Source organism: Triplophysa dalaica, chromosome 3 (genome assembly GCF_015846415.1).
Source record: "Triplophysa dalaica isolate WHDGS20190420 chromosome 3, ASM1584641v1, whole genome shotgun sequence".
Classification (NCBI taxonomy): domain Eukaryota; kingdom Metazoa; phylum Chordata; class Actinopteri; order Cypriniformes; family Nemacheilidae; genus Triplophysa; species Triplophysa dalaica.
Genome location: NC_079544.1, coordinates 756,265 through 770,404, shown reverse-complemented (window position 1 = coordinate 770,404; position 14,140 = coordinate 756,265). Strand labels below are relative to the sequence as shown.

Sequence of the window (14,140 nt, the reverse complement as noted above, 5' to 3'; positions counted from 1 at the left end):
TTAAATGAAAACCACAAACACATTTCAAGATGTAAGCAACATTACATTTACATTTGGTCCAACTGTTTTATTGCTGGTCGGTTGTTGTACGAAACGTTTTGTTTATACTAAAGCAGTACGTCATTATTGAGGTCAAGTTCTTCTGAGGCGCAACTTTTGGATGTAAACAAAACAAACATGACAATGACAAAGAGATGAAGCACACCAATTAACTTCTCTAATGACACGAAATATTAAATACAAAATAATTATTTATAAACAACACTTCCTTCTTTCATTAGTCGAACACAAACAGAGTCCCACCCCTAACTCACGTCAATGTTGTTAAAACAGTCTCCTTACCCCGGTGATCGACTATAATGATGATTCATAATGTGAGCTGTCAGGTGTGATTTCACATGAAATGTTAGTTTGACATTTAACTCCAGCTCAAGACAAACTTAAAATGTGAGAAGTAACCATAAATAGGGGTTGGGTATCGTTTTCATTTTCAGCGATTCCGGTTCTGATTCTGCTTATCGAATCCAGTTCTTATCGATTCCAATTTTTTGGGGGGGAGAGAAACATTTGCAAATACTTAATGAATTTTTTTTACCTTTTATTTGCCACATTTAGCCTATAACCAGTATGGTGTTACTGTTAACTTTGACAATTCGTCAAATAATGAAATAAACAACACTTCCATTAAGGAATAATCAGAAGCAATTACAAACCCAAACTATGTAAGTATAGCACAAAAATACAACATAAAATATATAACATGCAGCAGGTAGATCCTCCATTATCTAAACAATTATTTGTGAACAAAATAACGAATTAATTCATTTTTGAAAAAGTGATTGAATTAATAATTCAAATTAAAATAATTTAAAATAAACTAGAACATGTTGTCCTGTTTAATTGTGATCACAATATATGTGATCTGATATATGTGATTGAAAAAGTCAGGAATCGATAAACAGAACTGAAATGCGCTTGTCCTATCGAATCCCCCATTCTTTGACAATTGGAACCGGTTCTAAAATGGAACCGGTTCTCGACACCCAACCCTAACTATAAAGGGATACTTCACTCAAAAATAAAATATTGTGTCATCATTTACCAACCTTGGAGTTGTTCCAAATGTGTATAAAAGTCTTTGTTCTGATGAACACAGAGAAAGATATTTGGAAGAACGACAGATAACCAGACAGATCTAGACCCCCATTGACTCCCATTGTAGGAAAAAATACAATGTTAGTCAATAGTGCCCGAGAACTGTTTGCTGTCCTTCATTCTTCAAAATATCTTATTTTGTCTTCAAGGAAAAAAAAAATATATATATATATCTGTCTGGTTATAAGCATTCTTCCAAATATCTTCCTCTGTGTTCATCAAACAAACATTTATCCATATTTGGAACAACTCGAAGGAGAGAGAATGATGATAGAATTTTGTGGTGAATTTTCCTTTAAGAGCGAAATGTCATTTTTGGTTGAAGACTCCCTTTAATGTAACCTTTCAAACAGACAGAGAGAGAAAAGTTACAGATCGCAGCTTCAGTTCTGAAAATGTAACTTGGACAGAGGAAGTTGTCGTCTCTTAGCGTGTGCGGTTCTCAGCGCTGTCCATTGTGCAAGCGCACGTGCCGGAGACAGTTGTCCTGTCTGGAGAATGTCTTACCGCACAGCTGACAGCGAAAGGGTTTTTCACCCGTGTGTATACGTCTGTGTGTTATCAAGCGTGTTTTCTGCGTGAAGCCTTTCCCGCACTCCTCGCATCGGAACGGTTTTGGCCTCGCGTGGCTGCGTGGGTGGTCTTGTACATACACACTGTGCGTGAATGTTTTAGGCGAATGAGTCGATGAGAATCTGTTAAACGCACTTGAGTCTGTTGGGCCGGTTGTGGGCGGTGTTGGCGAGTGTCTGTGGGAATCCTGTCGCGTCAGGACATTCAAGGTGTACTCAATGTCTTTATTTCCTAAAGAGCTGAAGCTCTCGTTGTCCAACATCCCACCCGAGCCAAAAAACCCTGAATTCATCTGATCTTCCATCGACACGAATGAGTCCGTAAAACTCTGTGATCGATGCTCGGACTCCATGTGACTCTCCAGACGTCCTCCTGACGGCCATAAATGATTTTCGCTGTGATTCCGTCTGTCACCGCTTGCCTCTGCCTGAATTTCATTTAGTTTCCGATCGACGAGTTCTTCCACCTGTTCGATCTTCATCTCAAACTCAAGTCCACTGAGATCCTCATCTTCACGCAGGCGCTCCAAGCTCTTCTGATGACATCATCTCCTCCTCTTTTCCGGTGACGTGTGACCAGCGTGGCTTCTCCTCTGAAAGGTTTCTTTCTGGACTGGTCACGGCCGTCTTCTCCCGTCCGTTAAGATCAGCTAGTGGCTCTTGTGAATGGAGCGTCACACCTGCTGAGAAACATCATTATAAGTCGTTATAGCCGGTCTTTAAATGACAAAAAAAATCTGTTAAAAAGGCAAATCTGAATATGTGCAGCTTGTTTGCAGTTGACGACTTTTACAAACTTGTGGAAGTTTACTTTAAAGTCCCCATGAAGCGGAAGTTACGATATTTTTTACTTCCGTATTCTGACACATTTCTGAGTGAAAAGGAATTTCAAAGGAGAAAATGAGTGGGCGTGGCTTGCGTTTTTACTGCAAATTGATTGGATGTATAAAAACATTTGCATTTATGCATTTGGCAGGCGCTTTTGTCCAAAGCGACTTAGATTCCATTGTACTATAAAAAAAAATTAACATGTTGAAGTAAAAACAGCTGAAATAAAACTGGCAGCAGACAGACAGTTGAAGGGGAGGAGTTAACGGATGCTCCGCCCAAGCCGTCTAATTTACGTAATTTCAGGGCGGATTCAGATTTTAACTGAAGATTATGAGGATCATGAATTTTTAAAAGAAAATGACTGATACGCTTTTTACTATAAACACTGCAATATTTCTCAAATTTCATTTCAGTGGGACTAAGATTTTGTGTATGAATCCATTGAATTGATTTTGTTTCTTTCATCGTATTTATTTCAACGTATTGCTGTTTTATAAACACAGTAAGCAACAATAACAGCTTCTGCTTGAGTTGTTTGACTTGCAATTTGATCTGAACTACTGTTGTGTTATAAAACAAGGTACATAGAAATAGTTTTAAATACTTTCAAATCGATCTTTTCTCTTCTTTTTCATCAAAACAGTTCCAAATGACAGAAAAAGGAAACAAATAAATACACAAACTAAAGTGAATGATAATAGAATACCTATTATGATGTTTGACACTCAGTAGTGCACACTTACTAGTGTACTAGGGTCTTCCTCTACTTAACCTAATAACTCCCAATCCAACAGTCCTCAAATAAGTTAAATACAAAATAATGTACATAATATTACGCAACAACTGAACTGAAACTGATTTTAAATACGAAAGCCTTAAGGGTGTTTCAGTAGTGCACACTTACTAGTGTCCTCCCTAAACTCCACCTGCACGGCCACGGAGCATCTGTCCGCAGTAAGTCGCTGTAGTTGTGTCTCGGTGAGAACCAGACGAGCCTTCAGTCCCTGGATCTCGTCGTTTCTCTTCAGGATCTCTTCGTTTCTCTTCAGGATCTCGTCATGAAGCGCAGCGGCATCGTCCTCGAGCAGCTGACTGATCTCCGCCACCGCCGCCTTCACGAGCACATCCATGATGGCGGAAATCTGAGTCTGTAACATCACTGCACAGCTCATCTCTTCATAAACGTATAAACATATACGTATAATAGAAAAAATAAAACAACATTTACATTAAATAACTGCGTAAAACCATCTCTCGTGCAGATCTGCGTATGACTTGCGGACTTCCGGTTTTGATTTGACAACATCCGTTAACGTCACGCTAGACTTGAAAGAAAAGCCAGGGATTTATTTTTCTATTAATTAAATAAATTCATTGAAATAATTATTTTAATTGATTATTTTAACACAATTTCGACTATTTAAAACGAATTGTTCTGTACGACGTTTATTCATGATGAAAATCCTATTATAATGCAAAACCATATATTTACAACCACATTTATTTCTGCGTTTTGTCTTATGCTTTCCTGCAAAAGTGACTTAAATGTTATCCTTTGTATAAAATAAAACGTTGTTTTTTGTGTGTAAATACGGTGTAACACTGAATATTTGATTGTTTATACATACAATGAATATGTATATTCATTAGATCGGTGCTTCCTTAAGTGAGTCTTTTTCAAAGATAAGAAATGTTGATATAAGTGGAGATTAGACAGTTTAAAACAGATATCAATGCATAAGTTTGTCTTTATTGTGTTTTCTAAACATGTCAATATCTTTCTCCTGTCTCTGCCCTTTGACCTTCTGCATCAAGATTAATATGTTTTGCCAACCAAAAATTCCACACAAAGCCAGCAGATGAAAGTCCACTTTTTATAAGTACATTTTTGTGCAATATAACATCCTCTGAAAATCTATAATATGGTATGTAGTATATGTTTGTGATCTGATGTTTACGGACCCTTTTTTTACTTTTTATTATTATCGTTTTTAATTTTGGTTTGGTTGGGTTTCTTTTTTTTGTCATATCTTGTTGATGCATGTGGAATAAGATTTGTTATACACTGGGATCTGGCATTGCACCTGCAGTTTTCTGACATTAAAGCATTAAAAATAAAAATCCAGCAGATGAACGGTTGCACGTCTTTGAGGAACAGACAGCTGGTCCAGTTTTAACAAATTATTTAAAAAGACCTAGTTTTTATTGTCATATTTCAATTCTATTCAAAATCATTTTTTTATATATATTTAATAGATATTCTGCAAAGAACAATAAAATCAGAAGCGGACTTAAACGACACCATCAGAGGTAAACAAAAGAAACGATAGTCTTTTAAAAAATATGTTACAAATTTTACATACATTTTATCATCACTTTATTGCCTTTTTGAGCATAATGTCAAATATCATATATCTTTAACATACACTTTTTATTCCAAAAATGTAAGACGACATTCAGTAAATTATTCAGCAAATAAATAATTTTACATGCGTATTCCCAACAATTCATTATATAAGCTTTAAGGCAGGGTGGGTTATCCTATCCAGATTTTTTCTTTTCATGTTGGTTGGAAATCTCTTTACATCCTGATAGTAATCAAGAATAAAGTGGTCAAATAATATTTGTATAATTATATATCGTCTGTGAAAGGAGTAGAACCCAAAAATGTTTGCCCAATCAAAACGTTCTGGCCGAACACTGTGACTGGTCCTGTGTACCTTTTCAGCCATCGTATTTTGCATACCACTGCGCACCCTGTTCAGGCAGACATCATATCTCATCAGTGCACTCACGTCAATGTAGGGAGAATGGCGGACAATAAGTGTTTTCATACAACAGTTCTGGTAAAGTACCGGTAAATCCATTCTGGTAAATTTATGGTAAATACACAAATGTGCTGTTCACTTATCGCCACATGGAATTTGCCGGTAACGTTACTTCTTCTATTAATGGAAAATTGTAAGTACTGATTTACAGTCAAGGTTCTGTTCACACATGATCTGTTAACGGCAATTTACCAGTAAAGACTGTATGTGTGAAAGGGACTAATCAGCAAAAATCAAGCTTTCCTGCGGAACCCACAAGTAAATCAACAAAATTAAAGTCCATTTTTGAAAAATCAGTGACGAAAAAACGTCTGGATCATAAAAGTCGAGTTAACTGAGATTGCATAGGTGCGAAAATTGACACTGTAGGGGACTTCTCTTCCGACATAACGTGAGTTGCGATTTTATGTGGCTTCTGTGCCCTTACATTTAGTCATTTTGCAGACGCTTTTATCCAAAGCCACTTACAAGCTGGTAAACAATGAGCGTATTGACTTTACCTCACTATCACTCTTTATACGGTTTATGCTAAACCGTGTTGTGATTTCCAAAACAGCCCAAAAATGCTGCTTATAATGTACATGATTTGCATTGTTCGCTGCTGGGTATAACTCGAAATAAAAGCATGAAAGCAACCAACTCCATAACAAGACTCAATAAAGCGTGTTGAACTAGCATCATACACCAACCGAGCGCCCATCTGTTTACGTCAGCTTAGAACTCGGTGACGTCATAAGCATTCTGTCTTGTTGTGCAAGCACTGTTGAGCTTGTGCAGAGGCAGCAGCTTTTGCCAGAGGGGAACTGGAATCCCCTGGTTGGGCCTGGGTTCCCCTAAGTTTTTTTTCTCGATTGGAGTTTTGGGTTCCTCTTCATCGTTTGCATATTGTTTTGCACTGCCTGGGTGGTGGTGCTGCTTTAGAATTCATACTTGTATTCAATGTGTCTCATTTACAGCTGCTTTGTAACAATGAAAATTGTAAAAAGCGCTATATAAATAAAGTTGAGTTAAGTTGAGTTGAGCTGTGGATTCAACGAATAAATTCAAATCAAACGTAAAAACAAAGATGTAGGCCTACATGTGTAAGTTATTTAAACTAATTAAACTTAGTATAAATGCATTTAATAACTTAATTAAAATATGTAAAAAGCGGAGTGCACTGCCGTAACCTGATGGAACAGTAAACTGAGCCAGAAGTAAGTTAACAAAGAATACATACAGAGTTTTGTCCCAAAATGAGATAACTCTGCTATGTAAAAAAACAAACATGTTTTTTATGATGATGTTATGTTTTTTATTTTGTCTTATTTTGTTAGTTATCCATATTTTTTTAGTTATTATGGCTTAAATCAAAACTAACCAACTACAGTTTGATTGATATGAATTGGAATGCACATTAAAAAATATGGTAACACTTTATAATAACTGCACGCTATGAATCATTAGTTAAGCATCAGTACATAGTTAATTAATCATTTATGAAGCATTGGCCCCACATTAATAGACATTAGTAAGCAGTTTATAAATACAGCTATAAATGCTTTGTTCTTGATTTATAAGCATGTATATAATATGCTAAATAATCAAATTTTCATACTTTATTAAGGATGAATTCATCATTTCTAAACTAAGGATTACATTACTTACAAACCAGTTAGTTAGGAGTTGTCAGTGGTTCATGAGATCATTTAGAAAGTGTAAGTAAATGATTAATAAACTCTTTGAATGCACAATTATACATCTTATTATTCTGACATATAGTAACAGTTACTTAATTTGTTAATAAATGCTTTTTTAACACACATTCCTGCTGTAATTCATGATTAATTAAGGTAGTTATAAAATATTACTAGTTGTCAGTTAACTATTTTTGTGAGCTCATCTAAAGTGAGGACTATGTATGCCTTGTAAAGCATCTACAAATGAGAATTAAAGGCTCAGTTAACTTCTACACAGAAATAGGAAAAACACAACACAGAGGGATTCAGAACATAGAAATATTTATTTCAAGATGGAAAAGAAATTAATCTGTACAACTGTACATATTAATGAATATAAAACGATTTAATATAAGATGAAAAATAAACTTCTGAATTTTTTTTAATTCCTGCACACCTCCAGAAACAATATAACCGTGAAGTGATATGCAACTTTCATTTGTAAACGCTTTACAAGGCATACATAGTCCTCACTTTAGATGAGCTCTCAAAAAATAGTTCTCTAACAACTAGTAAATGTTTTATAACTACCTTAGTCTCACAATATTTGTTTTAGCCGTGTCATTGGACAATGACAATTTCATAAATATTGCAGCGTTTATAGAAAGTAGTTGATCAATGTGGGTCATTTTCTTTTTAAAATTCATGTGCCCTCATAATCTTCAATTAAAATCTGAAAAATGCAATTCCGCCCCGAAATGACAATCCGTCTCAAATGATAAATTAAGACGGCTTGGGCGGAGCTTCCATTAACTCCTCCCCTTCTGGAGGACAGCCAGTCTGCTGCCATTTTCATGTTTAAATCAATGCAACAGCTGTTTTTACACATCCAATCAATTCGCAGTAAAAAAAAACAACTCATTTGAAATTCCTTCCAAATTGTATTTTGAAAATGTATCAAAATGATTGCAACTTCCAGTTCATGGGGAATTTCATTTTTTAAGCAACTGTCAAATCTGTGTCAAATTATGACAATCTTCACCCCTATATACGGTAACCTATAGGAAATCGATTAGCTGTATACTGTAATATTTACTTTAGGAGTGTTCACAATTACTTATCTAAATATTTTAATATGGGGGATTTTTCATGTGGTAGTTCACATAATGCACTTAATGCCCTTACAAACTTCCAATAGAAATTTTCTAATAGATGTTGTGGCTTTTTATGAAATATAGAAATTTATCATACATTAGAAAAATAAGCCCACCAACCAAAAGAATTGATGTTCCAGTATTGTATAACTGAATAAATTGTTGGTTTAATAACATTTTTGAGTTTAAGATTATACGTCTTCATGTGGGGGGGCCGCAAAGTGATGCACCCTGCAAAAATGTGTGAGAACCGCTGCTCTAGAATAATGGTTAAACAGGTCTCGAAAAACATTTACTCAGCTTCACGATACAAAAAGATTGGAAACAAATTAGAAATAAACAACTGCTCTTTTATTATTTCACATATGCTACACATTTGTCAAATAAAAATATAATTGATGTCAAATAACAAAACTAAACTGCCATTTAAAAAGTAATTCCATATCAAATGAACAATTTAAAAGTCTCTTTAATATAAACAAACTAAGACAATGTCTTTTCTTTTCTTGGATTTTTTTACACTTGTATATATATCAGCATATCCACGTTTTCCAAGTTTGCATTAAAAACAGCGGCCCCTGCTGTTCAAAACATATATTGCGATTAATTTGACATCTCAACCGACTTAGATCGTCACATGTTCGTTATAGGCGGTTTTCAACCGGCTCACGGTCAATCGTTACATCCCTTCAGATACTTCATGTGTTGATGTTACATAACTGGCTCTTAGCAAACATTACAAACATCTTACAAAAACTAAAATATCAAACTTCAAGCCGGGAAAGTTCATCACAAAATTTTGTCACCTTTACTCACACTCATGTAATTTCATACCTGTATAAATTACTATGTTTTTCGATAAACACAAAGAAAGATATGCGGAAGAACGGTAGTAATTCTTAGTTCTGGACATCATTAACTACCAAAGTAGTAAGAATTAAATGGAAAACGGTGCTCGAGAATGATGTTTTATTATGATTAAAATAAAAAAAAATGTTTCTACTATGGTAGTGGATGATGTCCCAGAACTGAAAATTGTGAACATTCATCTGTCTAAATTTTTGTTGGAAAAAAAGAAACTTAAACAGATTTGAAACAACCTGATGAAAGATTTTAAATTTTTGGATGAACTGTGAGTTTAAAATGATACTTCACCCAAAAAATGTAATTCTGTTATCATTTGCTCACCTTCGAGTGGTTCCAAATCTGTTTAAAGTCTTTGTTCTGATGAAAACAGGGAAATGTATTTGGAATAATGCTTGTAACCAGTCTTTACCCTATTGAATCCCATAGCAGGGAAAAAAAATCAATGTTAGTCCATGGTGCCCCAGAACTGTTTGCTGTCCAACATTCTCCAAAATATCTTTTTTTGTGTTCAGCAGAAAAAAAAGTGATATGTCATTATTGATCATAAACAAGAGAAAAGTATTGGTCATTATTAATTTTCCGCACGGAGGTTTTTACAAAACACAGGAGTTTTAAAAAATATTTTTCATCCAACAAACTCTTTTGTGAAGATCAAGGTTACCAGTACGCGTAGGCCTCTTCTTCAGTGTGACTGCGCTGGTGGAGTTTCAGAGAGTTTAAATGCGAGTAGGACTTGCCGCACTCTTCACAGCTGTATGGTTTCTCGCCGGTGTGAGAGCGCTGGTGTGAAATCAGATGAGAGTTGCAGTAGAAGCGTTTGCCGCACTGTGGGCAGGTGTACGGCCTCTCTCCCGTGTGGATTCGTTGGTGGATCTTCAGGTAGAAGCGCGTGGTGAAAGTCTTACCGCACTGAGGACAGCTCGAGCTTCTCTCATCTCTCTGATCCGGCGGAAGCGTGTGATGAGCGGCGCGCGGGGAGAACTCTGGCATTCTGTACGGGTTTTCGACGTGCCGCTGCGAGTTTGCTTCTGAAGAAACACCCGAGACGTGTTGCTCGACTGTGGCGTGAGGACATGCATCTAGACTGTGGGCTTCTGGGTTTAAAAGGAACTCCTCCGAAACAGGTGAATTCCACAGACCACTGGACTTCATTTTATTTGTCAGGATTAATTCGCCACCTGCAGTTTAAAGAACAGCGAGTTTTGAGAGTTTTCCCATGTAGTCCAGGATGATTCAAATACTTTTTGCGTGCGAGGATGAAACTTTGTGATTTATTTATTTAACTTAATGTCTGACCCCCAAACCAACGACATCATACTAAAGAAGAATTGACCGGACTGGTGCTGATATGATGACGCTCTCACCATCTCTAGCGGCTCCTGACGTGCTGAAAGTGTCCAGATCTTCCACCTCCGGTGCCAACATCGGAGACACTAGCAAAATATTCAAGAACATTACACTGGAGAGATGATGAAGAGATGAAAAACAGAATGATTAGTATGATGTATGTATGTTTACTCGCTCCACTGTCCCACAGTCCATCCTCCATCTCTTCCTCTTTGATCTGAACGGATTTGATTCCATCTGTCTGTGTTTCAGAATCAATCAAGTCACTATCCAACATACACAAAGAAATAATACATTGTATACGTTAATGTAGAGCTTGAAGTGATAGTTCACCGTCAAATAAAAATTATTTAGTCTTTTACTGTCACGTCAACCCTGTAATAGAGTTAACACCAAACACGACTTGCGTGAATAAATCGTGCTATTCGCGCGTAGTTGGACGCTTGAACATTTTGAGTTTACTCGCTTCATTCCGGCGTGAAATTCACTTCACAACAGATGCGATTTGGCATCATGGGAGGGGCTTCCGACAGGCGGCTCCAGCCTCGTATATATATATTGCTCAAATTGAGTAAAGAGCTTTTTTTTACAATTTACCAGCATCTCCGACCTTACTTTCTTCCAAGCAAGATCATTTTTATTTTAAAGTTTTTTATTAAAAGTAAGATGTATCGTACAGCTCCACATACAGCGAAGGTGATTTTGTCCTCCATTGTTGTTTCAGATTTCTGCCTCGGCTCGCTGCGTCATAATCACGTCACTACTAGAGCAACCTCCTGATTGGTTAACACGGCACGAATTATCGCCAAAGTTCTAATTTTTCAACTGCCCGAAACGCTCAATTTGCGACACGTCATTCACTCCAAATCGCGCCGCAGGATGTCCTATCGAGTATTTGCATTGGCTTAACATGTAAGTCACTAGCGCTTAACTCCTTATATGACTCTTTCTTCCTCAGGACATAAAAGAAGATATTTTAAAGACGTGTTGTTAACTGGTCCCCATTCACTTGCATTGGTTTTGTGTCCATACAATAGAAGTGAATGGGGTCCAGTCCTGGGCGATATATCGCGCGATTCTTTTAGTTTCTCAATGAAAACAGTTAAATGCCGCCACATGCGAAAGCCAGAGGGCGCTCTTGCGCAGAAACTCCAAATATGGGAAACAGAAGAAGAACAATTAGTTCCAAAAAATGCCACTGGTCATATTCTGTCGCTGTCCTCAAACGTTTTCAGCTATTTTCATGACAATAAATGATTTTTATAGTGATGATGTTTGACAAGTGTTGCTTTAACAATCGCACGTTATAAACGACTCAATCTCGTCGTGATTTTAGATCGAGCAGTACTTCGTTGTTCACGGAAGAGCTGTGCATAAAACACAGGATTGATTTAGACATTTTCAATCAGCGTGAATCGCCCAAAATATCTTATTTTATGTTCCGCCGAAGAAAGAAAGTCTGAATTTTCGTTCTGGGTGAACTGTCACTTTAAAAACAAACATCTAATGAATAAAAGTAGGTCTTACATTCCGTGTGAAGGTCTGCGCAGAAGAATCATCTGCGTGTCCTTCTTCACTCAACTTCACAAGATCGAGGTTTATCTCTGATGGGAGACAGAAATGATCCAGAACACATGAAAAAAACATGTGCATGGAGACTTAAAGGTAGGTTGATCAATAAACAATGCAGAAAAAAGCTATTTTTTTTGTCAAAACTAACCACCGCCCTGCTTCTTTCCAAGACAAATTCACTTTATGGAAATACATCACAAGAATGAACTTTACCTGCATCGCCTGAAATAAACAACTATACCAATTTAATTACATAAGCAGTATGAACTGTCAGCTGTTTTGACCATTAAAACCATTACACAATTCCTTAAAGTCTAATCCAGTAGGATAACTTCCTATCAGCATAGTATATAATTCCATTATGACCATTAAATCCATGATTATTTCAGTGATGGTCTCTTCAGTTTTTCAGACTCGTGTTGTTGAGATTTGACGTGACGTACCTCTGTGTCCAGTGTCACCGGCTTGCGTCGCCACGGACCGCAGGTTCGTCTGGTTCCGTCGGGCTGATCTCAGTTCGCTCTCAGCAAACTGCAGTTTGAGCATCAGCGTCTCGACCTCCATCTGTCTCCTCGACATCTCCTGCTCGACCGCTCGGCTCATCTCCATGAGCGCGCATCTGGAGTACCGCTCGATGATCGACGCCAGCTGCGCGTGGATGTCAACAGACGCGGACATAATGCGCACGAATCAAGCCTAATGTTCGCGAGTGTCTCGCGTGGGTATGAGGGAGTCTCCTTTAAACACAACTGTTGCTTTACTTTGCTCTGTTATTGTGCGGTTTGTTTTGTGTTCACATGTGAATTTCACGAAACAATCGCCAGTTTCCGGCTGGAGAAGTTACGTCACAAACTGACGGACCAATCGCTGCTTTTGAAATACCGTAAATCTCCATGTAGAAAACACAACGGAAAGCCGCTATAGTAATGGGGATTATTTGACAGTAAAACATTTTAAATGTTTTTTATTATTTGTTTGTACATTATTTCTTTAGTTCTCTCCTTTTGAGAAGATCTTCAAAGTGTACATAATAACTCAACGTCTGAGACATTGAACCTAAAATTGCCAATAAAATTATCTTATGGAACGTTTCGTCTATGTCTTGATTTTGTTGTAGTTGGAATGGACATAAATATTTTTACAATATAAAAAGTTATATTAAAATGTTTTTATTATGTTATTATATCACAGTTCTACGCATTTTCGATGTTGGCCACACAAACAGAATACCTGTCTCGATTGGGTTTGTTGGGTGGTGGTCACCCAACCTTTTACATCTATGCTGCATTTAAACATCATCTCCCAAACGCATTTGCTGTACAGTTGGTTGAAATATCGGCTTGTTTTTGTTTTATTTTAAATGTTGGCAGTTGAAATAAACGTTAATTAAACACCAAGACTGATCTTATATTCACATTACACCCAAATACAGTTGCTGTTGTCTGTTAGGCTAAACCATTTAAATATGTTGACAGACAGCACGGATTCGTTTGGAATTATATACCTATTTGGAGTCAACGTCACGCTTACGTCACTGCAAGATGCGCGCATACTGGTTGCAGAAAAACAGTGTAAACAAAGTTGTAATGAGTGAAACGGAGCAGACAATTCCTTCAAAAATAGGAATGGCAAAAATAATGTTTTTTTCCTATGGAATACCGTCGTTGAATACGCCATTTAAGCTAAAGTCGTTAAACGAACGAGCTGAATCGACGAAATCCTCCGGATCTGTGTTTATTTAAAGTCAGGTAAGGTTTTCATTAATCTTTACTATTTTGTACACCGTATCCGTGTATAATTCTCCAGTCGTTATAAACGCAACCATGATGCGCGCGAAACCACGAATGTTTGCAAACGTATACCTAGCCTATTACTGCTCAACGAAATGTACCATGTTTTTACTACAGTTAAAACAAAAAAACATGGTTAGTGTTATAAAACAATGGTTATCACATAATAACCATTGATATGAAAATCATAGTAAACGATGGTTACTGTAGTAAAACCGTGATTTTGCCCTAAGTAATCACTGCACCAAGATACATGATTCCTACACCCTCGTTTACTATTCTTACATTGGTTCACTAATATAATTCAATAATTGGAGACTGAACTTGTAAATCAAAAGGTTGCTGGTTCTATCCCAGCAGCCACCA

At 36.8% G+C, this 14,140-nt stretch overlaps 2 protein-coding genes across 4 annotated transcripts; both read right to left on the bottom strand.

The window, feature by feature from the left end:
* Positions 1-50: 50 nt before the first annotated feature.
* On the bottom strand, positions 51-4,630 carry si:dkeyp-68b7.7 (zinc finger protein 85). 3 transcript variants are annotated; one of them, XM_056742330.1, is made up of 2 exons: positions 3,463-4,630; positions 51-2,407 (listed from the first exon to the last, which is right to left on the bottom strand). In XM_056742330.1, the coding sequence occupies exons 1-2, from the start codon at positions 3,728-3,730 to the stop codon at positions 2,241-2,243; spliced, it is 435 nt and encodes a 144-aa protein (XP_056598308.1). In that variant the 5' UTR covers positions 3,731-4,630; the 3' UTR covers positions 51-2,240. The 3 variants fall into 3 exon arrangements, with proteins under 3 accessions (XP_056598308.1, XP_056598304.1, XP_056598302.1); XM_056742326.1 differs by having other exon boundaries at positions 54-2,410; XM_056742324.1 differs by lacking the exon at positions 3,463-4,630 and adding an exon at positions 3,265-3,454 and having other exon boundaries at positions 63-2,410.
* Positions 4,631-8,534: 3,904 nt separating this feature from the next.
* Positions 8,535-12,858, bottom strand: si:dkeyp-68b7.5 (zinc finger protein with KRAB and SCAN domains 1). The gene is made up of 5 exons (XM_056741209.1): positions 12,428-12,858; positions 11,940-12,016; positions 10,584-10,653; positions 10,430-10,498; positions 8,535-10,243 (listed from the first exon to the last, which is right to left on the bottom strand). Exons 1-5 carry the CDS (start codon positions 12,660-12,662, stop codon positions 9,723-9,725), a joined length of 972 nt encoding a protein of 323 aa, XP_056597187.1. The 5' UTR covers positions 12,663-12,858; the 3' UTR covers positions 8,535-9,722.
* Positions 12,859-14,140: the final 1,282 nt, after the last annotated feature.

Excerpts from the sequence above, each read along its gene's own strand:
- si:dkeyp-68b7.7 (XM_056742324.1), bottom strand. The coding sequence starts at position 2,209 with ATGAAGATCGAACAGGTGGAAGAACTCGTCGATCGGAAACTAAATGAA.
- si:dkeyp-68b7.5 (XM_056741209.1), bottom strand. The coding sequence starts at position 12,662 with ATGTCCGCGTCTGTTGACATCCACGCGCAGCTGGCGTCGATCATCGAG. Across the intron at positions 12,017-12,427 it reads CGGTGACACTGGACACAGAG|AGATAAACCTCGATCTTGTG; the intron begins GTACGTCACGTC and ends GTCTCCCATCAG. Across the intron at positions 10,654-11,939 it reads CGCAGACCTTCACACGGAAT|ACAGATGGAATCAAATCCGT; the intron begins GTAAGACCTACT and ends TCTGAAACACAG.